This window comes from Betta splendens, chromosome 16 (genome assembly GCF_900634795.4).
Source record: "Betta splendens chromosome 16, fBetSpl5.4, whole genome shotgun sequence".
NCBI classification, from domain to species: domain Eukaryota; kingdom Metazoa; phylum Chordata; class Actinopteri; order Anabantiformes; family Osphronemidae; genus Betta; species Betta splendens.
In genome coordinates this window covers 7,842,598-7,868,127 of record NC_040896.2, presented here as the reverse complement: position 1 = coordinate 7,868,127, position 25,530 = coordinate 7,842,598, and the positions used below count along the sequence as shown (strand labels likewise).

General features: G+C 48.7%; 1 protein-coding gene across 10 annotated transcripts in view; it reads left to right on the top strand.

Moving 5' to 3' along the window:
* The window catches only part of syngap1b (synaptic Ras GTPase activating protein 1b), an 80,653-nt gene that overhangs the window by 6,601 nt on the left and 48,522 nt on the right, over positions 1 to 25,530 (top strand). For 9 of the 10 annotated variants that reach the window (XM_055503309.1, XM_055503308.1, XM_055503311.1 and 6 more), the window contains exons 2-3: positions 15,156 to 15,481; positions 21,763 to 21,868. In XM_055503309.1, the coding sequence (XP_055359284.1) occupies positions 15,156 to 15,481; positions 21,763 to 21,868 (432 nt within the window). The remainder of the gene's footprint in view (positions 1 to 15,155; positions 15,482 to 21,762; positions 21,869 to 25,530) is intronic. The other variant, XM_055503312.1, reaches the window with a different exon arrangement.

Here is a 25,530-nt window from a genome sequence, read left to right as displayed (position 1 = left end):
CCACTTCTGACATCTACACTTAAAGTGACACATTTCAAGTACTTTTTAAAATTCTCCCTGAATAATCGGTCTTCACTTCTGATGCACTTTCCTCCCTCACTCGTACTGAAAGTGCTTTACCCTTCAACCACACACACACACACACACACACACACACACACACACACACACACACACACACACACACACACACACACACACACACACGGTCCCCCGTGCAGCTGGACCGACCCGTCGGGACACACTTCTGCTCCAGCGTCTTGACCCGGGACGCTTTGACCCACGAGAGGAGGCTCCGACCCGCGGCCCGATGGCCGCTCTGGCTCCTCGTATCAGCTGCTGCTGTGGCCGCAGGGCCAGCGCACAAGCACCAGCTTTAAAATAATGGCCTCTGAGATTAATAGGAAAAAAAACATCTCTGCACTGAGGCCTGAAGCTGCATTAAACATTAGTGTCAAGCTATCAATCTGTGAATGTGGAACACAGAGCTCTGTCTATTCAGCAGCTCCACCACACAGAGCGGGACCGAACCGCACCGTCGGGTTTGAGCAGGCGCCCGCGGAGCCATTAATTCCAGACATTCCTCTATTTTTACCTGTGTGTGTGTGTGTGTGTATCTTCATCGTTTGCTTGTGTGGGGTTGGTTTTGAGGTTTAACTGTGTCTGTTGCTGAGTCGCTGCCTCCTCCGGCGGGTTTGGAGCCGTGGCTCCGGGTCGTGGAGCTGGTTGGACTCGGCTTAGTCTCCGCTCCACTCTCAAACGAGTGTGAAACACATCACCTTTAGTTCTAATTGGGGAGGTTCTCCGCCGCAGCTGAGGAAATGTAATTCTGGTGATGTTAGCACGTTTCACGCATCATAATGTTGTGTAAACAGCAGCACATGAGCTCTCTTTAGAAGTTTCCACGCTGCTTGTTACCCCACTTCTGTTCTCCTAAGCCCTTTAATTTTTCATAATCACATACGCAGAGATGAAGAGTGCTATTGTGAAATTATGGTAGTTTTTTATTTTTTTAGCAGTGAAGAGATCATTCGAGCCATAATGACAGAGCAGCCGCTGGTATGGCTACGAAATGATCTCAGAATATTTTATTCCACTCAGTAATCGCAGAGGTTGTTAAAATAAAAGCCCCTCCATGACATAATTTAGGCACTTCCATGTAAAATATAGATTTTAATGTGATTGCCTCGTGCTGGAAACTCCACTGTTACATGTGTGAGTTGTATGAATAATTACAAGGAGAGCTTTCATTTTGAGAGCAGGGCCTCAAACTTTTATTGCTTTTAATTTGAAATGTATTCTTGAGTGATGACAGCTATTTTCCTGGTTTTACGCAGCAGCGAGTGAAATATCATTGCCGAGTGTAATGTTGGAAACTGTGCGGCGCCACATCCGGCGTGCTGAACGTGACCTTCCTGGTTTGCTAATGTCCCAGGTTTGATCCTTGGCGCCTCCCGCGTGGCGTACGCAGCACATTTGTGTGGGTTTGCTCTAGTTTCCTCCCACATGTCGAAGACCAGCCGAGTGGAGACTCTGCAGCGCTGTGGGTGTGAGTGAGTGGATGCCTTCCCTTCCTCTCTGTGAAGGACTGGCGACCGGCCCAGTGCATGCTGGGACGGCCTGTAGCCGCAGGTGTGGCGCTCCTTCAGCGGTCGGTCGGTGATCAGTGAAGGTCAGGTTCCACTGGAATGTGAATTCATCATTAGCTCAGTGCAGCATAAGTGGGAATAGAAATCAAAAAAATCTTTAGTTTTTAACTGAATGTATTCAGATTCCATTTGTCGTGTTCAGCGTTTTTTGAAGTTCTACGTAGATGTCGTCTTTTCGGTTCCCCATGACGATCTGTGGACGGTTGTGTTCACTACGAGCGCGCATGTGATTGTGTAGTATTGTTTTAGCTCCACTCAAAGGGCCTCATAAAGGTTAGCAGGCTCACTCGGCAGCTGAGGGTAAATTTAGACTCCTGTTCACACAGTCCCACACACGCGTTGAGCACTTCTCCACTGCATCCCAGCATCCAGGCAAAGATGTGCAGGTACTACCACAGTAAGAGCTGCTTGTGGGACCCAATTCCAGCTGTTCTTCTGCCACAGAGCAGCGATTAGTTTGACTTCTGGGTGGGATTTAATGCGGTGCGGCTTGCTGGCCGACGTTCGGACCCTCAGGACCCGCAGCCACACGCACTGAGGTGAATACGAGCCCTTTAAGAGGTTGTTTGCTCTCACGGGACACTCAATAGGGTCAAATTACTTTGTGGTGAACTGAGAATTAGCATATTTGCTAACGCATTGTTCCGTCAGCGTTTTACACCTGGGGTAAAGCTGCTCCTGCCTCATGTGATGTTTTATTAATTATCCCCCACCTTCAAGGTCTGAGAGAGGTCTTTGCACAAGACTGGAATGAAATTCATGAGAGACAAACCGTGGTGACACGTGAATATTTCTTACTCGCCCATCTTCACACACATACTATAAAAACGAGCTTTTATTTTGGAAAGCACGCGGTCCCCTGATGTTGGTCCGTGTCCAGATCCCCGTCGCCTGTCTGCTCTTATCGGCAGCGTCTCCAGGCCAGCGTCACTTTGGCTCCCGGAATCTATCACTTACAGAAACATCCGATATGATAACGCGACTCTACACTATTATCTGACTGGTTGGGACAGAGAAGTGATGTCATCACCCTGCTCGGTGAGTAAGATCACCCAGGCGGAGAACAGGCACAGAGATAATGTACTGTAGGGGAAATAAGAGCTGACTTGCATAAATGAACGCGAAGCCGCCCCCCAAAGACGGAGCACGCACTCCTCACAGATGCAGCCGTCTTCAGGTGTCTTCCCATTTCTGGATTGTGTACCTATGGACGTTAATGCCAAAGAAAGGAGCTCGTTGTGAGCCAGAGAATATATTTATAGAGTTCCAGACTGCTGGGGTTTGACTTGATAGTTTATATCTTGCAATTTATGAGTGGAATTTTGAAAGCTCTCTTTACCCGGGGAAGGTTCGCTGTAGGCCGGCTCCTTTTAAGCCCCCCCCCCCCCCCGTTGCTGTAGTTACACATTCGCTTTGGAGATGCAGCTGCAGCGTTCCTCAGGTGCTGAAGCAGCCGCTGGTGTTTAGCTGCCTTATCCGCTTGGTGCTTGTTGCTGTAGCAGGCTCACAGGTCGGAACCGGCAGAACTTTTAGTCCAGGCGCACTTCTCCAGCCCGTGGGGAGGGAGCGTGTTGCATTACGCTCAAGCTGCCGTGCCCTGGGAGTGGAGCTGAGATGATGGCGTCTGGCAGGAGGGGCTGCTATGCACTGGAAGCCCGCTGCTCGTGTCAGGTTTGTCGGGGAGGAGGCTGCGCCTGCGTTTGAGGGACGCGTCTGTCGGCGTTGGTGACAGAGCGGAACGTTTGGAGAGGCCTGAGGTGCAGCTCTCAGGGAGCTGCCAGTGACATCACTTTGTGCTGTCTGACATCATCATTGGAAGTAATGGAGAGTGAATGCATTCACGGTGACACGTCTGTGCTCACAAACACACGGGGGACGGCTCATGACTGGGGTTTGTCTTATGGCCTCACACACACACACACACACACACACACACACACACACACACACACACACTGACTCAACACATTCGCGCTCAAAGGGCCAGCAGTGTTTATCAAACGACCATATGAAAATGATATTGTCAGCAGAGCTGCTGTTCGTTCAACCTACAGGGAATTATCAGCAGCTCTAATTACTTTTCTACAGCTTAATTTTGCTGCACAAATAAAATCAGCTATTAACAATATTTCAGCTTTATTTCTAAGTTATGGTACACATAGTTTAATAAATGGATGGGTCGTTGCTTTGCTGCTTTTCAACGCGCGTCCATGCAGGCGGTTTGAATGGCATTAAACAAACTCTGGCTCTGCTTCTCGCTGAAACCCTCCTCTGGAGCTCATCATCTGGAGGAGGTTCGCAGTTCTGATGAAGTCATCCACTTGCTCATCCTCCTCCTCGTCACATTTTCTAGTGGGGCTTTTTGGTAAGAAGAAATCACTAACACGAGCAGAAACATCTCATAGACCGATGAACTGGTTGAAAGTTAAAATGACTGAGTGGGTGATGCAAGAATAAGACCAGAAAACAGACAGACGCTGTTGAGTCTCTTGCTGTAAGTTTTTGTTTTTTACATTTCAAACGCGCAGCCGACACTAGTTTCAGTCAGGAAATAACAACTGGACAAACACATGGACGTAAAAACACAAGCCACTGTGTAATCCTGGCTGTGCACACAGGCGGCTGACGAGCACAGCAGTCGACCAACACGGGGCTGTGTCCTCAGATGATACCAGTCATTCTCGGTGTTTTTCTAAATGCATATAGCAGGTGGGTGCACCGTGTTCTTCAGAAACACTGATCTTTAATATACTTTTATGAAGCCCTGCTTCTATCAGCGTACCCTCCCCTAAAGGGGGCGGGGCTTGTCAGCGCCACACCCTCCATTTGGCTGCGACTGGTTCATGCACCGAGCACTTGAGCCGACATGTTGTCCCTGTTGGCAGGTGTGTGCGTGAAGACCCGTTCTCTCTTGTAGTTAATGGCGTTCGTGAGCGTGTCTGCTGATGAACTTTTATGGGAAGTGACAGGATGTGATGTGACATCAGTTGGTCCTGATGTCTGAGAGCTCTGCAGTGGAAGCAGCCCGGTTAATGTTTCATGGGGCGCTATCGTCCTGACTTCCCAGACAGGATCCTGTTGATGGACTTAGCCTCTGCATCAGCGCACCAGGGTTTTTACACAAGCAGCAACAAGTCTGCGCTACCAGACGATGCTTCATCTATGAATGTGTTAACATTTCTGAATATCTTCACAAAAACTTTTGGAAATCATCCGTTTGCTGATAATCTTTGTTGGCTCCGTTTAGGTCCTGGAGGGACCTCGGATAAATAACATAATCCACGTTGGGTCCACAGCCAAGTGGAACAGAGTTTTTGGCAACTAAAAGTAGTTGTCGAAAATTTTACACATTCGCTTATTTTTCGTGATAATGATTTACTTTGAGACTTTTTGGCTGTCAGAGACCAATAATAAAAGGCTTTTACCTACGTTTTGGTCTCCACCAGAGGGGCCCTTTAGGCACTTAGCGCTCCAGCTACTCTATGTAGTCTGTTCATAATTCCTGCTGCTTGGTGTCGAGTAGATAGTGGCTTTAGAGCCGCCTCAACCGGAAGGTTTGTTACTGGAGCTTCCTTTGGTAAAGGGCGTGGACATAACGTCAGGCTCACAGCATGCAGCACAGATTCCAACCCTGTGTCCAGCACAGACACAATGGAAAGGATAACTCTCTAATATGACATCATCAGAATTTTCATAAATCATAGCTAGTTAAATTAGCAATAAAACATTCTAGTGCTCAGCAAGTATCCATTAAAGCAAGTCAGTCCACACATAATAAGCCCAGACAGTCTTTAGTCCCAATACTCCCAATAGCTAAATCTAATCAGGTTTATTGATGTTTGGGCTCATGGGATTAAACGTTAGTGAATTTAATGCAGTCTGCAGCGTGGGTCTATGAGGAGCATGCTGAACACCGTGTGCACTTCTTCACTGGAGCATTGTGCCAGTGAAGAAATGCTGGCTGCTCACTCAGCTGAGATGGGCCAGGTGGAACGAGCCGAGTCGCTCCCGCCGACTTCAGCTCGCTGCTGCCAAACAAATGGGGCTGTGATGTGGCCGTGAGGGGCTCCTCTTCACCCAGGCCTCTCGTTGTACCCTGGTCTTTGGTGCTAGTCAGCGTTTGGTTCTCTGCAGGCTGAAGTGGAAAACGTGAATGAGATGTAGCTGGACTCACTTCTAGCTTTTGCATCTGATGACCATCGAGGCCCTGCACCGGGCGTGAGGCCTCGGTGTCAGCTGTCAGGGCCGTGTCTGCCCTTCCTTCCTTCCTTCCTTCCTTCCTTCCTTCCTTCCTTCCTTCCTTCCTTCCTTCCTTCCTTCCTTCCTTCCTTCCTTCCTTCCTTCCTTCCTTCCGCCTGCCACTCACAACCTGCGTTACGTTGCAGTGTGATGTGACCGTGGCTAATTATGCAATCAGACATTCTATGCAGAGCGCTGGTGAAAGGGAGCTTAAAAGGTTCAGCTCAGACGTCTGCCAGCTTAAAATAACATCAGAATGTAGGTGCAAGGAAAATCAAGGTTGTTCAGAATTATGCCATGAGAATAGTATAAAAGTTTAACGAATGCAGCTGAAGTCAGAAGCGGTACAGGTCAACATGATTTTCATTAGAATAAGACGCTTGGAGGAGGTTTCCTCTCTGGAACGTGTCTCCACAGCTGGTCGTCATCACTGGTAGCTGACTGGGTGTACTGGTTTTTACAGCCACTCTTCCTTTGACGTCCTTTACTTTTGCTTTGAGCTCCAGTGAATCCCTTTCTGTGCCGTTTCTTTCTGGTTGGACACGTCCAGGTTTGGTCACCGTTGTTAAAACCCACTGTTCCTGTGACAGGACGTGGAGGCAAATCTGAACATGAGCTCTGTTCCTGTCAGGCTCCAGTTTTCCTGCTTCAGGCCGTCAGTGACCCACCCAAGCTCACGCCAAGTACCTGTTAGGACCTGTTAACATTCTCCAACAGGTTTTGGAGAAGCTCCGATTGAAGAGAAATCAGTATCTTCCAGCAAACCAGCAGGCAGATCTTTGAAGACGCCGAGTTTTAAAGTTTTGTTTGCATTCGTTTGAGAAGCTGCTGCAGGTTCACTACGTACAGTACATGTGCTGTCTTTAAATGCCATTCGCACTCCTGATTCCTCCACTGAAGCCGCTGTGATTACTTTGGTATTTATTCTGGGGATTCTGCTGCCTGTCTGTCAGACAGTGCTGAGGCAACATGAGTTAAGGTGCGTCATGACTGAGGAGTTTCAGTCACAGCCCTTTGGGTAATAGGACAATGACACAGTTCCTGGTCTATCTCTGGATTGAGGACAGATGACTATAATTGTTCTTTATCTCTGTGGAACAGCTCGACTCGACCCGCTTTCAGTCGGCACGACGCCACAGAAACACAAACACAGGGGTCAGGGCACGGGGAGCGCGACTCCACAGCGCGAGGGGCGTTCGGCTCAGGAGGAAGTGTGAATGTTACATAATAAAACGTGTACGAGAGGCGTTTAATACCAGCACAGTGAGATGAAAGCCGTGTTCAACACGTGGACGAGCATCACTTAAATGATCTGATGATGTCGATATGATGACGGGGTCGGGAATGACTTCAGTTAGCATTAGCACGCTGCAGCCAAACCCACAGTAAGTAATAGCTCAGCGATGTCAGACGTTAAATAAAGTGGAGGCTTTTACCAGAGGACATAAACATTCAGCTGAGTTCATGAGAACCGGGTCTGCGGTTCCGTTGCTGTTTGTATCCGCCTGCGTTTTGTTCAGCTTTGGCTGAACTCTGACGGGCCGACTGGAAATGAGTAGCGTCGGCTAAAAGAGCAGCGTCGCCGCTACAAACGGCCCCAAAAGCAGGCATCAGACAATCAATCAGCACCTTTTCTGTGATTCACGAGCGTCAAAGTTTCATTTGCTCATTGATTCTTTTAAAGCTTTGTTGCTTCAGCCGCCGTTCGAGGCGCGTCGGGGGTGAAAACCATTCAGTCGTGTCTGTTCCTGATACATTGTTGTAGCTTTGCACGCGCGTTCGCCTTTACTTCCTCCTCTCAGCACAGAGTGTCACCCTCAGAGCCAAGTGGGGGAGAGGACTGAGGCTGAGATGTCCAGCACCCCCCCCCACACACACAGTGTTTATTGTGAAGAAAAGGCCTGACTGAGCATCCCAGAAAGACGCCCGTGGAGCCTTGAGAGGCAAAAGATGCTGAAGTGAGGAGTTATGGGACCTCACAGGCTGATGGACTCAGAACCCCAGATCTGGGCCTGTTTCCCTCATGGAAGTTAAAGTGATCTGAATGACGACGGGACTCCGACACAGACTTGGCGCGAAGAACCCACGATGTGTTGTTGAGCGTGGGCGTAAAAGCTGCCCGCGCACTCTGAAGTACCGGTTTTACAGATCCGCGCTCTCTGACCTCACAGACGTATTCAATGAATGGACGCGTATTTCACTTTTATGATCATTATCTTATTCCATATCCTGCACTTTCTCGCTCGGAGGTGGATAAAACTCATTTATTTCTCTGGTGCCTGCGGCCGGGCAGCAAATGCAGCGATCCACGTGCCTCCTGCATGCACGGAGCGCATGTAATGCACAAGTCACGCCTCATATGTGACATTTTAGACGCTTTGCTTATCGCGAGTTAGTTAAAAGACATTAGGTAAGTGGAGGAGCGACGCGAACAGAGGGTGAGCCACAGAGTGTGAGCGAGAAAAGAAGCAGGGAGAGAGAGTTGTAGGAGTGAGTGTAAGCGAGTGGGAGAGCGAGAGCGAGCTGAGAGGAGGCGACGAACAGCTGCAGCCGCCGCCGCGTCGGCCTCCAGCCCTTCCTGCCATTCATGTGTTCATGTGTTCACGAGCCGCGCTTGAACGCGACCCCTTCAGCCGTCGGCGTCCTGCGCTTCTTTAACTGGCAAATTGTCATCGCGCTGAATATCCTCAATATTTCCTCTGACGGTGTTTCTTGAGTCACATTCACATTAATGCAGCAAATGCGAATGGGTGACGTGGACGTCGTGAGGCCGCTGGTGCTACTACTGGCCTCAGTTAAAGCACCAAACCCAAAAGTTGGACAGATGGAGGCATTTGTAGTTATTGTTCATTAGTTATTATTAGCAATTTCATAATCCTTACAAATGTGCCTGGTGTTGTCTCAACTAATGCCAGTCAGCGTCGTATCTTAATACGATTTTTAATTGAGTAAAGAGATGAAAACACACGTTTTAGAGAAATAGTGTGAGAGAAGCAGCCTGAAAGCCAGGTAGATAACATTTGAATTTAGATTTGGAGAGGCAGTGAAAACATCAGAGATGTAGAAATAAAAATAGAATAAGCGAGTGTGAGAGAAGATGGAGGAGCGAGAGGGAACGGGAGAGAGGTGAACGGTAAAAATGTGATTCTAGGACAGATAATTTAGTTTTTTATTCCCACACTGAGAAGTATTGACGATGAAAGTGGAGGGGGGGGATGAAAGCCCAGCAGCGAGGGGAGGAACGGCGAGGCCGCGTCCAGGAGAGCGGAGCCAGACACGGAGCCGGCGAGTGACGGCGCAGATGGGCAGAAGGAGGACGGGGCCGTGCAGACGTGTGCAGCAGCACGCAGGGGGAGCCACCGGGCTCCATGCTGGGACCACAGCGCCTTTAGTCTCATGTACAGCAGCTATACAGCAGCACACATTATGCCTTTGTTGTGGAAGTCAAGGTTCAGCCGGAGACGATTTCTGGCTGTGGAATTTAATCCTAGTTGAGTCTTTTGGGCTGAAAACTCTGCCCGTCAGCGTCTCAGTGAAGCAGCTTCATGAACCCTTCACTAACAGCAGCTGGGTCCGCGGGCCGTGACCTCATCTAGGCCCCAACTCCTACAGCAGACAATTCCCTGATCCAAACCCCATCTTGCTGAGGTCATTATTGGCTTTACCTGCGCTTCAGGATTCAATCTTGCTCAGAACAGGGACTGTACATTTTGTCCCACATTCCCACTCGTCATGTTGTGGAGCAGCCTCTCAGTGTCTTCCTGATATCAGAACTGGGGCAGATTCGCCAGGCAACTTTTTCAACTTCAACACTTTGACAATCACGCCCAATTTACTTAACAGCCGGCCGTTTGCGAAGCGGTGAGAAATGCACGGCGGAACCTTAGGATCTGGTCTTTCTTCCTTCTCACAGTTCCTTTTTTTCCTCCATCGCTGTGGATTTCTGGACACGGCGGCAGCAGAACCGCGCTTCCCGCTCGCTGGGACGTTCGTGTCTCACCTTTGAGGGTGACGCCAGCTTTCCGGCGCTTCCGAAGCACAGGTCACGTGACCTGGCGTGTTCCGGCGCGTCCCGGCCTTTACAGGGAACACTTCACAGTGACGGCAGTGACCACCAGCTCTCACAAACGTCCACGGGAGATACAAGTACTAAACAAACGCGGCTTCCTGCGGTGCAGAGCACTGACGGTACATGTGGTACCTTTTGATGTGTTTGACAGTGTTGCAGTGCTTGGATTACTGCATACATACTCAGTGCCAACTTACGCTCACGGTGTGTGTGTATATATAGTTATAGATGGAAAGAGAAAAGGAGAGGGGGAGGGATGGAGAGACAGAAACACAGAGAGAGGGAGAGAGTGAGAGGGAGGTTCAAGTCAGTATTTCATGGATGGCTGTGTTGCTATGGGAACAAGATGTGGGCTCCCTATTCCCAAAAAAGTGTCCTCCATCCTTCCTTCCTTCCTTCCTTCCTTCCTTCCCTCTTTCCTTCTCTGTCTTCCATCGCTTCATTTCCCTCTCTTCTTCTTCACGGCATCCACGGCATCTGCATCTCTCTCTCGCTCTCTCTCTCGCTCTCCTCTTCCCTTTCCCCCGATCACATCCCACCACATGCCTCCTCGCTCCCTCTCTCTCTCTAGTGCTCATCCTCTCCTGTCATCCATCTTTCCCCGCCCACTCATTCACCTCTCTCGCGCTCCATTCTCTCCCTCTCTTCTTTTTTACGGTCACATTTCCCTCTCTGCGCTCCCATCTCTGTATCCCTCTCTCGCTCTCTCTCCATCCCTCTTTTTCCCTGTCTCTCTGATCCCTCTGTCTCTTTAACACTCACTTATATTCTATTCTTTTCTCGGTTGTCATGGCAATAGGCTGGGGGCGTGAGGGAGTGAGCGCGAGCAGGCGAGCGGGAGTGGGTGTTTCGGAAGTGACATCTCTTGGGCAGTAACCTTGTTTCCTGTGTGGTGGAGTTGGGGGCGGATTCAAGCGCTAGCAGCGCAGCAACAGTGACACCGTGTGGACTCTTTGGGTGAGCAATGGGGAACCCGGGACACGCAGCGCGAGGGCTGGGTGAATGATCTGATAGGTGAGACTACTCTCTCTCCACCTCTCTGTCTAAAACACAAATGTACACATGATACACACACATGCACTTTGCTTGAAAACAGATTAAAGCTCCGGTCCAGATTTGTCCACACAAACCACAACCACAATACACACACTTACGTAGATGTCTAATCATCCTGGTCACAGGCACTTTTATTTAAGCTTGAGGTTGTTGATATAGGCCAGTTGCAGTTTAAGGGTTAGAGATGCACAAACAGGATGCAGCAAGAAGAACTCACCAAACATACATTTTGTCTAATTGATAAAATTGATGAAATGTTGTGTCTAATTATTACTGTTTTTACTGGACCACCTGGTGAATTCTCTTCACTGACTTTTCTCTCTGCAACTGATGCTGATCTGCAGTCGTACAGTTTGTTTTATGACAGCTGATTATGTCATTAGGGCAGAGGTGTGAAACGCTAACCTTCAGAAGAGGATCACATATTGGTGCAGTTCACAGGGACCTTTCCAAAAACAAAATAATTCATACGCAATTCATTAAATTCATACTGTATATAGAGAAACATGCTTAAATAAAGGCAGAGCTATTAGGTTTTTTTAGGTCGTAAAGTGATGAACGTCCTTTAAAAGTGCTGTTTTCAGGAATCCTTCGCCACAGACCTGCTCAAACAGGTCTTGTTGAGCTCTTGACTAAGGATACGAGGACACATCTCCCCTCAGGCCTGCGCCATGAAGATTTGCAGCATCATTCAGCTTCTGCATGGGATCATCCCACTCTAATGTCAATTTATAGCGGAGCGAGCATTGTTCTGCTGGTTAGGACATGTACAAATTGTTCAATACTTGGCTGAATATTTTGCTGTAGTAAAGCATCTCAGGCTACAAGGGGGAGGATAAACAGGCAGATTAGCAGCTTAAAATACAGAAGCTTAAAAAAACTAAAAATAGCCCCGCTGATACTGTAGCACATTTGTTAGCTACAGCAGATGTACATTAGGAAGCCAGCGATGGAATATCTGACTGTATTTGACAAACTTTTCAACAAATCACTTTAAATAAGTGTATGAGCAAATCTCTGTAAAGAGATAAATTCCTATTTCACAGAGAGCTTTCATTTCACCCAGCGATAATTCTCATGTGACTATATTGCTCTTAAGTCCAAGCAGAGGGAGAAGCGGCTGTGGTGAGACAGCAGCGCATGCATGTTGGGTTTAAGGTCCCATCACCCTGTGAGGTAATGGTTGAGTCATTTCTATTGATCCGCCTTTCTCTAAGGAGAAGAAGAATTATGCCGATAGCCTTAATAAAGCAACGTCTGCTTGCTTAATGTAGCTGCATTCCCATGTTCCCAGCGCAGTGCTGGCGATTCTCATGTTGCAGGCGCTGCCCAGTGTGACCGCTCAGCGAAAAGCCCGGGACCTCTGGGCCCGTGTGACCCTGCCGGTGGCGCTTGACATGGCCCTTGACTCAGCGCTGACAGGCGTCTACTGTACTGCACATATGCACCAGTCTGACTCACGGCTCGTCAAAGAGCAGCGCTGCCTCCATTCTCCTCATTCCTGCCAAAGTCACACTCTATTCATTTAGTGTGTTTTCCAGTCAGCCACTCAAAGGCAATAATGTGCGCTATCAGTGCATCTGAGGTCGCGGTATGAAATGTGCACGGTGCACATTTCCTCCTTGCCTCGACAGTAAGATGCCTTAGTTGCTTGCAGAAGTGCATTATCTGCCCTGGGCGGCTCAGGGATATTGCGAGCTTTATTTTTAGAGCTGTGTTGGAGCTCAGCGATGTGTATAAATCAACATTAGGCCTGTCGGGTCCCAGTAATGACAAAGTTGACTAAGGCTGACCAGTCATCCGATTGGAGCGTGGCACTCTTCTTTGTAAACTGCTAAAGATGGCAGAAAAAAGAAAAGAGCCGAGAGAGAGAGAGAGAGAGAGAGAGAGAAGAACAGAGGCAGAGCAAGGAAAATACAGAGAGCAGGCTGTGGAGAGCAAATGAAAGACAGAGTGTGGTAAAAGAGGACGAGCTGAGAAAAGCCGCACCTCAGCATTTCTGCTTCGCCAAATCATTACAGTGGATTCATGCGACACAGAGCTGCAGCCTGCACGGACGGACGGACAGACAGAAGAATGAGTCCACTCATTGAAATTCTGTCCACCGTGCTTCACAGCCCTTAATAGGCTGCCTCGGGGGTGGAGAGGTAGGCCTACAGTAGAGGAGCAAAGATTGGGCTGTGGATGACTCACGCTGCGATCCCTCAGCCAATATCTCAGCATCGGGACTTCGCTCCGCACGGTCGCAAAGGTCCGACTGGAGGCCGTGGAGAACGGGAGGTGGAAGAAGCCTGGAAGAGGCCCAGTGATGGAGACCGCAGGGTCAGCGTACAGCACGTAGGCCACAGCTGCCACAGCTGCCTTTACTGGTGTCACTGGGAGCTGTGGTTTCTTCAGGCAGGGCCTAAGCTGAGGTTCTGGCTGTTGGTGCCGCTATCTGTCCCAAACACGAGATGCACGCATTGCTTTTTGCTGCTGTAACGTCACATTTTACAGGAGGGCGGCCTCTTCAAAGTCCCTTTGATGCAGCCTCCAGAATCTGTCCGCGTCAGTCGGTCCACGGTGATCACAAAGCACCAGATCCTGTTCCATTGCAGCATCTAAATGAATGCTGCCCCCCCCAACCCTTCCTCACTCTGCTGAGAATGTTACCATACTCCGTTCCCCCTTTCCTTCAATTGCCCGTATTAATTAGCTGCGCTTGTTTGGGGAATCATCTATATTTCAGCGTCTTGATTCATAATTCAAACAGAACCCTAAAAGATCCACTGAGCTCCTTTCTCTCCATAACGACATGGTTATGCCTGCCCGCCTGCTGCGTCGTCTCCACTGGAGAAGGGCCGGCGTCCTGCGTGCAGCTGTTGACAGCTGTGTAAAGGGTCAGTGGTCACTTTGCTGGGTGTCGCCTCAACTCATCAGCTGCTGTGCCTCAGATTTGTCCGTCTGACGCGTTCACAGCCTGAACACGTCACACGGGAGGATGCGTCCCTGCTTTGGTGCAGGAGGTGTGAGCCTCCGATTGGTATTTGACCTGAGTCCCACCCTTTAAAGTCTTCCCTGACGTTAACAGTTCATGCATGTCCACACTGGAGCAGGACGTGTGATTCTAAACACAGAGATGCTGCTGTTTGCTTTTATTTTGAGCTGATCCAGTCTTTTGCCTTTGGGCAACATTTGAAGGCAGCGTATTGTGACTGAGCTCCCAACCACAAATCACTGGCTTTAGATTATAAAAGAAGAGTCTTTCAATTCCAGCATCAGGCGGAATAAAGTGACAGCATTGCCTCAAGACGTTTGTTTTTGGAATCTGCGGTTGGGAACTAGAAATACGCTGCGTTGTTTCGTGAAGTGTGTGAGCGATGGGAGGTGCAGCTTCAGGGAGAAGATGAATGAGGCTCAAACTCCTGAGTGAGTGGTTAACAGGTCAAAGGCACCCCACATACTGACCTGGGATCAGACACCTGCTCATGTTAATGTTTGCCTTTAATGGCTTCTTAATTAAAATGAACCTAATAATGCCAGAAACTGCACATTTTTAAATAGAGACTAGTCAAACGTCCATATTAATGTCTCCTATGCTGTGATCAGTTTCTAGGAGTCCTCAGATATCATTTTACTTTCTTCAGACATTAAAAGATCGTCAGCATTAGGCGAAGCATCCAAGATGATTAGTTCCCCACCAAGAAGATCACGATTTGGTTTCTCTGACTGTCTGTCAGCAGCAGCGTCACAGGGACAGAGCAGCCTCGGGCCTCGGAACACGAGATTAGACCGAGTGCTGAGCTAAATTCAAGATTCATTTGGGCAAATATCACTTTTTAGCTGTGACTGAAATGAACAAAGGTGGTAACTTTCAGATGCGTTGGGTGTGATGGGAGCTTCACACACTGAACCAGCGCGTGGCTGTGACCCACTCATCTCTACCTCCAGTTTAACACCAGTGTCTTATTTTATTTAAATTATTTTATTGTGAAAATCTGATAATTAGCTGCAGAAAGCAAAGGCTGTTCCTCACGCTAACGTGTGACCCTGTAGTGACCTTTAAGGCATGCATCATGTGATCCCAGGCCTCCTAGCAACCATCCTAACTGACCTTCTCTTTCCTCCCCCCTTGTCCCCTCACCCTCTTCTCTCCCGTCCAGATGCAAGGTGTGCCGTCCCCCCCTCCTATCATCATCACCATCATCGCTCCCACATCCACTCCTTCCACGCTCCCTCTTACGATCGCCCCACACACGAGCGTCCCACCTACGACCGCCCGTCCTTCGACCGCCCGTCCTACGACCGCCCGTCCTACGACCGCCCGTCTTTCGACCGCCCGTCCTTCGATCGTCCCTCCTTCTACCGCCCCGCCCACGAGCGCCCCATCTACGACCGACCCGCCCACGAACGCCCGCCCCAGGACCGCTGGAACGCCTGTCTCCGCGTGAGCTCCGGAAATCAGCTCTACATGTTGGACCAGGAGGAGGTACTGTAGCCCCACGACCAGTCACAGATTAATGCCCTGGGCTTCAGTAAAAAAGGTTTTTCATTGCTGTTTGTGTAAAAGATGTTCAGTTGTAATTACAGGCGTTATTTACATCATCGATCACAGTTTTGTAGAGCACCAGCTCCTTTGTCTACCAGCTGAAGCCTTAAGAAAGCAAATAGGCCGCTCTCAGAGTAGTTAGTGATGATGTTTTTGTGCAGTTTGCTTATTTCTCGGTTGATTAGTACGTGGGAAGAGTCCAGGCTCATGTTTCGCTAATGTTAGAATGTTAGAAGCAGCGACTTTGTACATGCAGAAACAAACATCCTCTATTCGCTGACCGATGTGTGTGAACGCATCGTACAGTTCTAGCATCAACGCGTTCCCATCTGTTGAGTCGTCAGTCGACAGAACGCTGGTGTTGGAGAATCACTGCCTCATTGTTTGGCCTCTTTTCCTCCGGGTGATTTACAGGTGACTTGAACGTCTGGGCCTGTTTGGAAGCTGGTCCTGCTGTTCAGGCCAGGAGAGGGTACTGTTCTTCAGCTTTTCCACCTCCGCTTCACAAAGGGCAGACTTCCTCCACCTGTAAAAGCGTTAACAGAGCTGCTGAAAGCCTCAAACGTCTTATCTTGTTTCCCTTTTATTTAATGTGTGTTTTACAGCATACTTTAAGCTGCTCTGAGGCAGATTCCTATGCTTAGCTCTGTTGGCGTGTCAAGAAAGTAATGAATCATTGAGGCCAATCAAAGCATACGGGTAGTGGCCCAACTGTTGTGTGTGAGCACGGCTGCCAATAGTATTTCAACTTGTCATCACTCACTGTGATCCCGATAAGAGGCCCGCGCTGCTCTGGAGGGACTGGACGCGGAGCCCAGTTCAATTAATCAGAGCCCCATCCTTGTCTAATTGTGCCAATAATGCAGCAGCTGTGAATGGACTGACGCGCTGATGGCCGTCACCGCGGCGACAGCGAGAGGCATTAAATATTCATGCCTGTCTCCTGCCTCACGCAGAGCGGGCGTCGCTCCCGTCCTCCCTCTCTCCTCCACGCGCTCGCCCTTCAATTTAGGCCCATTCGCTTTAGGTGGCTTCAGAGTCACGCTGGAGGCGCGGGGATCAGCGGAGAGCCAGGCGCTTGTATTTCGATATCGGCCCATCTTAAACACACACCTTTATCTTTTTGCTTACATGAGAGCAATCGCTGCCTCTACTGTGCATCCTCCAGGCTCAGTTCTTGCATTAATCCCTCCATCGATTACCTCCTTTTTGTTCTTCTCTCTTTCTCTTCCATCCCTGCTTGATGTTATCTCCCCCTCTCCTGCCCTCTCACCTCATTCACTCATTCACTCTCTCCGCCCTCCCGTCATCCTCCCCTCTCACTCTGGGGTGACTGGCAGGAGTTGCTGGCTCTCCCACAGGCCACCTGTCTCTCTGCTCCTCACAGCTCCATTCACTTGCCGCTCTTTTTCATTTTTTATCACTGTTGGTTTGTGGGTTCTGAATCCAGCCCTGGAGCCGAGGTGTCGATTCATGCAACCACACTCCTCTGTTCTGTCACTATGTAAATTTGTGTTAACTGCGTGTGTGTGTTGGGTTCAGTGAACTGTTTCCTAGTGATGGAGAGCAGCCACTTCACAGGGCTAGAATGGGATTACACCCCCACCAACACCTCACCCTCAGCTGCTATAATGGCCATAGGATAATGAAGACGGTGACAAGATGTGTTATCTGAGCAGCACGTTGTGACTCCAGGGCAAAATACCAATAATTAAAAGAAAATGGCCTGTGAGATTAGAAATGACAGAAGACGAGGCCTGTAATTACAGCGGCCTCTCGCTCGCTGTCGCGTTCCTGAGTCGTCGTTCGGTCCGTCTCTTCTGTGGGATGCGTCGAAGGAGGAACGGAGCCGCGTTCCTCAGCCTGAAGCAGAACGTGGCCCAGCGTTCCTGCTCAGCGAGGCCGATATCTGAGGAACCACCAGTTGAACCGACTCCATGACGTCTCATGGCCGTCTGTGCAGCACGACACGTTCTGTTCATGTGTCGCTGCATAACAATCTATCAGCTGCGTGGCTTCCGTTAGCAGGAGAATCAGCTCTTCATTCGGTAACTGACGCATAACAGGCATTTATGGTTTGCTCATAGAAATAAAATTGACCTTTTAGATGTTTCAGAAATTATTTCAACACCCCCTTGACTGAAGACCTCCGGTTATATTTGATCTGCTTTGACTTTTCCCACCTCTGCTCTGCTCTGTTCTGTGATAGTGAGACGGATGGTCATAGGTGGAAATCAATGCAGTGATGATGAGATGAGCAGTGATGAGTTTCCTGGCTCAGTGATTCTCTAAGCAGTTGAAGGTTTTTTTCGCAGGCTGCTCTGCCTCCTTCCATCCTCTAGGGGGAGCGAGAGGTCTGACAGCGAAGCCTGTCTGTCACCCCCCCTCCCATCCTCCGCCTCCTCCGCCTCTCGTCTCACATTAATCGGAGGTGACAGAGTTCCATATAGTGCTGCCACGCACCAGTGCCCTGTCCTCCAGTCATGTGGCCGCGCTGCACTTCTCCAACTGAGCCAGTAAAAGAAAAGAAATGACGGGAGCCGCGTTGAGCCTCCGCGCGTTAGCAGGCGCCGGAATAATGAACTCTGTGACCCCCTGATGAGGAGCAGTAGAGCCCAGCAGATCTGTACCCGCGGTCCTGGTGGGACCTCCATCGCTCTGCGAGGCCTTAAAGGCACCGGCCGGTCAGCGGAGCCCGTGGCCGCCGCTGTCACGCGTGAGCAGTTGCTCCGAGATGGAAAACGCTGCGTGTTTGAACTCCTTCATGTCGCTGTAGTTAACGAGTCGGTGGGATTAATTATGTAACAGATGTAGGTTGGCAGCACCAGAGAGACGCCGGCCGACCCAGACCCTTAAGGTGAAGTCAAAGTAAAACACAAATTGTCACTCACTCAGAAAAAAAACCAAAGTCTAAAGGTCATCTAGTACATACAAAGGTTTAAAAGGCCTTTTTCTCAGTGTTTGATTAATTCGCTCCTCCCTGCGGATAGTGTACAGTTTTTCTTTCTTCAATACCAGTGAGGCACCCAGAGGAAGAGGGGAAACTAGGCCTAATTTGTCTCCTGCCAACTTACCCAGAGCAGCTGCCAGATCACAACGACCTTAAAAGCAATCCTATGCCATTTATCATTTTTATTAAGAAGAATTACGCCGGGCCCAGGTTCGTCTGTGCAGCGCTGCGCTTTAAGGCACTTTGAAGTTTTCCCGTGCACTTAGCAGCTGCACAGAAGCCACTAATTCAGCTAATATTTGCTTTTCAGTTATTTATTGTGTATTCACAGCAGCACGGATGCACTCACTGTTTTCAAAGTCCAGCTCCGGAACACCTCATCCTGCTGCTTTTACAAATATAAAAACGAAGCCTAAATCACAGATTATTACAATCTACTGGTTGGTAGTCATTGATCTACTCACACACACACACCTCATTCACAGCGTCCCACCATATCACAGCTGGGCCTGAGGAAGCAGTAGTGACATATGGTCCAGCGCTGCTCCAGGCTGAACACAAACACTCCCTCCTCCTTACTCTTCAGATCGATGGGCTCCCGCTCCCTCCTCCTCTCCTCCTCCACCATCCCTCCATCCAGCACTTCGTGCCAAGACAGTCCCCTGTCTCACATGTTGCGGCAGAGCTGTTGGGTTCTGAACTGTGATGTGACAACGTGTTCATTCATCATTGTCTGATTACTAAAATTCCTCATGAAAAATGGATCTTTTCCCCCAACAGTTGTCGCTCATTTAAATCCACCGAGCGTTTTCCGCCTCAAAGGAGATGAGATCGTTTGCTGCCTAAACACAAGCCAGAACCCTAAAGGTCCAGCTGCTGCTCATGTATTTATACACGCATGCATATTCCAGCCTCCAGGCGTTTCCACCTGCATTGTTAGGATGCTCCTTGTGGGTCGAGGTGTCGGTGCAGAGTAAAGGTGTGTCCATGCGTTGAGGTGAGGAGCTTGTAGCGTCATTGTAAAGAACTTTTAGCTGCTTGTAATTAAAGGGTGTTGACATGAATTAAACATTTTAATATTCATAGACTAAAGTCGAATGGTGTGAAATACTAGTTTCCACCTGCTAAAATCAGAATGAAAAGCCTTCTGATATGTTTTTGGTGTATTTCATTGCTTCCCACTGACTCTGTGGACAAACGTGTCTCCTCTGGACTCCGAGGCCACAGCCGACAGCGCGGAGCAGCACCTGTACCTGCCGTGAACCCAACGACCCGTCCGACTCGGGCCGACCCACTCGCAGACCACGCTGCTGTTTGCTGCTGCTCCTCGGAGCTCAGCTCAGCGTCATGAAGCCACTTAGCTGATAATGTGGATGTAGAAGGGCTACGAAGCACCGTGGCTGCAGTACTTTCACTGGTGCTCGTCATTAAAACATATTCAATTAGTTGAACCGAGTCCTCGGCCGCTCGGCTGCCGCTTCCCACGTTAATCTGCCAGAAAGAATTAAAAGAGAAAGGCCTCGTGCACTGACAAAACTTGGACTAAATGGAGCCTTGAATCTGAACTTCAACGTACCGTGACTGAACCTCTGACATGATGAGTCCAACCTGTAGATTCTAAACTCACAAGTCTGATCAAACTGAAGGGTTTGAATCGATGTCTGTCACTTTACGTGATCTTGCACATTAATTAGCATGATGGGTTTTCATTATTGTCCTTACAACTGAGACTGATGGGGTATTTAGTCATTAGTTTAGAGCTGTGACTGATATTATGGTGAACAAAATGTTGACCTGTCTGCAGATGAAAGCAAGGCACTTACGATTCTCCCAACTTGTGCTGGAAGCTGTATTTGATGGACGTCAGTGACTGTATTTATTTCTATATTACTGAGGACCAGAGTCGACAGAAGACAGGAAAACCTTCTCAATTGCTCCAACATAAACAAACTCTCTAAATGAACATAGTGTGTATTCTCTGCTCGGTCTCACTCATAAAGAATGGATGATGCTAATATATTTTTCATCAAAGAAGTTGTTACTGTACTTTAATTTCATCACGACAAGCAATAATGTTGGTCCCCAGAAAGGGCCGCGTTCCACTGCGGCTCCGTGGCTCTTTGCTGTTGATTTACGAGGCTCGTTCCTGATTAAGGCCAACGAGGCGTCTCCCGCTCAGCTTCACGCGTGTGCGTCGTCCTTGTTCCTCGCAAGTGGTGAAAACAAACGTGTGCGTGATGCGACAACAGCGCCGCGGCGAGAAATCCTCCGGGTTTGAAGTCGGGAGCAGCCGCCATGAAATTTGAATGCGTCCTCGCTTTGATGGACACACACAAATGCCGGGTTCAGCGTTTCTCTCCACATTCACAGACGCCATCGACGGGCGCTCACGCGCTGCGTCTTTCATCTTTAAAGCGGCGCCGCTCGCTGTCTGCTGACACACGGCTCAGCGACCGGCCGCTGTCCTTCAGTGTTTGCCGGCGCTGCCCCCGAGGCCCCGGGCGGCCCAGACGGGCCGCGCCGGCGCCTTTCTGTCAGATGTTAAAAACACGTTTCTTTTTGTGTTATTACTGCGTGAACTCTGCTTACGTCCTAAATCAGGCACTTTGTGTTGAGTCAAACTTCATCTGTTGAGTCGAACCTCTATGTTTAACTGTCCTCTGTCCTCAGGTCCTCGAACCAGAACACGTTTTCCAACTTTGTGTTGTGTCGCAGCCATAACATACGAGCCTCGCGTTCAGTCAGGATTTATGGCTCGCTAGTGCGTACGCTGCATTTTCTGTGTCTAACTAGGATGTTTCCACAGGACCGGAGTTTGTGATTAGTGTGGCACATTCTCCCATCCATTTCCCCTCACGTCTCACTGTTATGAATTCAGGGACCGTGGGGCCAAGTGTGGCTGAGCTGTAAATGTGGACTTTTTCCATATATATTTCTCTCTCCTCTTCTACTTTTAGTTTCCGGTGCTTCTACATCAGATGCTGGATCGCTCAGCGAGCTGCTGTTAAAGTGTGAAGTCTTCCATTTTTCTGACATTTTACATTTATTTTACTGAAGAATGCGATGCGACCGCCAGCCTCACCTCAGATAGGCTGGAATATGTTACTAGTCACACCAGATTTATCTACCTGCTCAACTCTGCTGTTTTCATCAGCCACGCTGGCAGCAGCTGATTGCTGGTTACCTGAGGAGGCCGGTTGCACCCGTGCTGCTGTTGTCCACGCCGTGCGAGGCCGTGTTTGTGTGCTGACGTTGTGCTGTCTCTCTGCAGGTTCACCCTCTGCTGATGCGCGAGAGGCGCTCAGAGTCCCACAGGAACAAGCTGCTGCGGCGGACGGTCAGCGTTCCTGTTGAGGGACGGCACCATCCGGAGATGGGTGAGCAGACGGCCGTTATCATCCGAAAAGCAAAAATAAAAGTCTGAATGTGTTCCCCGTCCTTCACTGGTCCTGGTTCAGATCAATAAAGAAGGTGCCTTTGTTCAGTGGATGTTATGGGTGTTAAGTGTGTAACCAGCTCAACGCAGTGGTCGACTGTGCTCCAGCTGAACTTTATAATGTATCTTTGAGAGAAAAGGCCTGATGATGATGATGATTATGATTGAGATGATGATGATGATGATGATGATGATTAGGCCTCTTTAACCCCCCTGAGCATTCGGCTGCTGTTGGAACATACAGCAGGACTCAGGAGACGGACCGGCCCTTTAAACACACGCTGTTCAACGTGTGGTATTTTTGGTGTCGCCTCGTATGCGTCGACTTTAATCAACTTCTGTTCCTGGCGCCCGGTTTGATTCAGAGACACATCGCGGCCTGTGTTATTATAGGTGAGCGCTCTTGTAACAGTTGCACTGTTGCATAGCAACGGGCTTGATGCAAAGCTCTTTGCAGCCATTACTCCACCTGTTACTCGCGTCTCTGCATGTAAGTGCAGATAAAAGCTCCAGGTCTGATCTGCACTTTAGGCAGCTGTTTTCTTCCTGCCACATTGTGACTGGTTATTCCATCAGGTTCAGCTTCAGTGTAATCTGATTTCATGTATGTATTATATATCATGCCTGTCGATGTGTTTTATCTGCCTGTGAACTTCCTTCTCATCGTTGTTCTAGCTTCTGTGCCACTTTCCTGCCTTCTTGCTTGTTTAGCCTCAATCACTGTGAGCTTCTACAAAGGTCCCGTTCACTTTCCTTTCCTCTTTTTGCCATCAGCATTTTTGAGGGTCTCCCTTGCGACGTCTTCCATCTACGGTTCTGCCTCTTTGCCCCCAAACGTTTGTGCTGAGTCAAGTGGGTGAATGTTTCCCACTCTTCTGCACCAGTGGCCGTCTGACCTCTAGGTGACCTCCGTTTACATGGTCCCACCACATCCTGACACACTGTACAGCAGCGTCAGCTCGTCTTGTCCTTGTGTAAGCATATTGTAAACACACGGAGACTAAACCCAAAGAACCAAAACTGATTAATTGGCCTCAGGCAATTAGTAATTATCAGATGTACAAAAAGGCAAATGAAGGTGGTCACAGTTTAATGGCGACATTAGATTAGTACGTTTTTCATGTTTGTTGAGTCAGTGCATGAACATATGCAGATCAGCTGTTAAACTGGTTCCACTGGTGCAGTCACACATCCAGTAAGATGTGTCCTGCTGGTTCTGTGGTGATTGGAACCTACTACGGTTCTACTGTGCTTCCAATTTTCGGAATCTTCCTGGGCTGGAAATGAATTAATATGTAGATACAAATATGAATTTTTGCCAACATTAAGCCAACATTAAGCCAACATTAAGCCAAACTCCACTGGACATGTAGTAAGTTAATAAGCCTTCAATAATCAGTCCCCAGTGTTTTATCACAGCCTTACATTTGATCATAATTGATTTCTGACCACATTTTTTCACAAATCCTTAATAGGGTCAGTATCACTGTTGGTAATTAAAGCAATGAGCTGCCCACTGAGCAGCACAGGACCACAGCAGCTATTTTAGTTGCTCAGTTTGGGGCCTAACTAGAAACCAAACAGCACCAAGGTCAAGTGTGTTTGAAGGCGGAGGCTGCGATGGAGGAGTGAGCTCCGCAGCGTCTCTTTGAAGCGGCCTCACTCTCAGCACATCTTGGGAACATTCGGATCATTTGTACTTGTCCGCATGATGAATGAAATGCGACTTTCATAGAACTGAAAGGCATGATGTTGGCTTTAAAGAGGGGCTGCGGGTTCACGCAGTGTTTGCGTGCGCTGAGCGGAGATTAAACTGCAGATAATGCAGCATCTGCCAAACAGCGTCCGTGCGTCTGTGACAGCGCTGATGCATCAACCTGGGAGCGCCGTCCATCACCAGCATTTTCCTCCTGATTCTGATGAATGGAGACGTTTGACAAGGGTCTCAGCTGGATTCCTGATGTGGTAACGCGCGCGTGAGGACGATGTCGGGTCCGCACTTGATCGGCCATTAGTCACACACGCGCTGCCTTTTCACGCAGCTCGTCTGTTGCCGTCACGTGACATCAAGCAGTGGAGACGCCGCCACTTTCCTCCCCCCGCGTCACCCGTTACGGGCTCAGGAAACATTTTAAAGTTGGGGACGTGATTAACATATAATGACAAAATAAATGTTGCTGGATAATTACAGCGGAGCACAAGAATTTAACGAACATGGAGCTTAATTAAGGCTTCATTATTGTGACAGGAGAAAATGACTTTTCTTAACTAGACAAACGTTTCTTTCACTTGTATGTTTTATATATAATATTAACATATATAATGTGAACATACATTTTAGTAGTGGTGTCGATGCCAGTGTGCTGCAGGAAATAGTTCCAAGCATATTATCTTAACCAAGTCCAGCCTCTGAGGCGTCCATTCAAATGTGGTGGCAGTTCAAATGTCGGTGTACTTCATTTTACTTTGACTTTACTATAGACGAACAAAACCTTTAGAGAGTCAGTATAAAGGTGACCTGCGCTACGTTGCCAGGTTTGATTTGAGGACTCTAGTTTTGGGAGCTTTTCGGAGATAGTAAGAAAACATTGACTTTCTCTCCCTCTGTTCCTCATTAACCTCTCCAGAATGTGCTGAGATAATCTCTATTAATGAATTTGGCCTTAAATGCTTTTTGTTCATCTGCTGCTGTTCATCAGTACGACTTCGCGGCACGGAGACAAACATGTGGCTGGAAGCCGATCCTTGTACGTCATCGCTCTGGGAGACGTCAGTAAAAGAACAGGCTCAGTTGATCGGCTGCTTTAGCGCCATTTGACTTCATAGAAGTCAAGCATTAACTTGTGAAATACTTTCATAAATTGTTAGACTCAGTTTGTATTTGGCCCCTTTGCTTTAGTGATGGCACTAAAATGATCCTAAAGCGCAAGCAGCACAATTCTTCCCTAGTTTAATCAATAGAGCAAAGACCAGCCAAAGACCAATCTGTGAGGCTTTAGTGTTTTTACTCCTGATGGACCCATTAACTGGCTGCAGAAAAGCCACCAAGGGATGTTTAAAAGTATATTTAAGTTGTCACGTCTGCCTTTTAATAAAGCTGGATTCAACACAGACCCCGAGAGTTCCTTATGAATCAATCTACGTGTGCTCCAGTCACTGGGGGAAGTAAAGGCCCCCATCACCCCGAGCCCGCATCAAGTTTGGACTTGTTTGTGGAGAGATTTGCTGAATCATCCAGCTGTCGTCTCTTTGGAGCCTCAAATGAATACAAATGGTTCGCTGTGCTGCTGCGTTCAGCTTTTGACAGACGGCAAAACGAGAGCAGCATCTGATGAGGCATCGGCGGTCGGTCGCTGCTATAGGTCCAATCGATAGACTGTGAATTAGCCTCGCTCCAGGAGCGGCTTCTTACGGTGTTGCTCCAGTATTTAAGCCACTAACTGGCTTTGTTAGCTTGTTTACATGGAGTTCAGTTTTCCAGGGTTTCTCCACATCCTCCATCTTCTGTCTGCAGTGCTTGTGGTCACAGCTGGCATTTACAGATGAAACCACCGGGGCACTCCTAACGCCACAATTTAAGGATTCTTATGTAAAATGATGTAA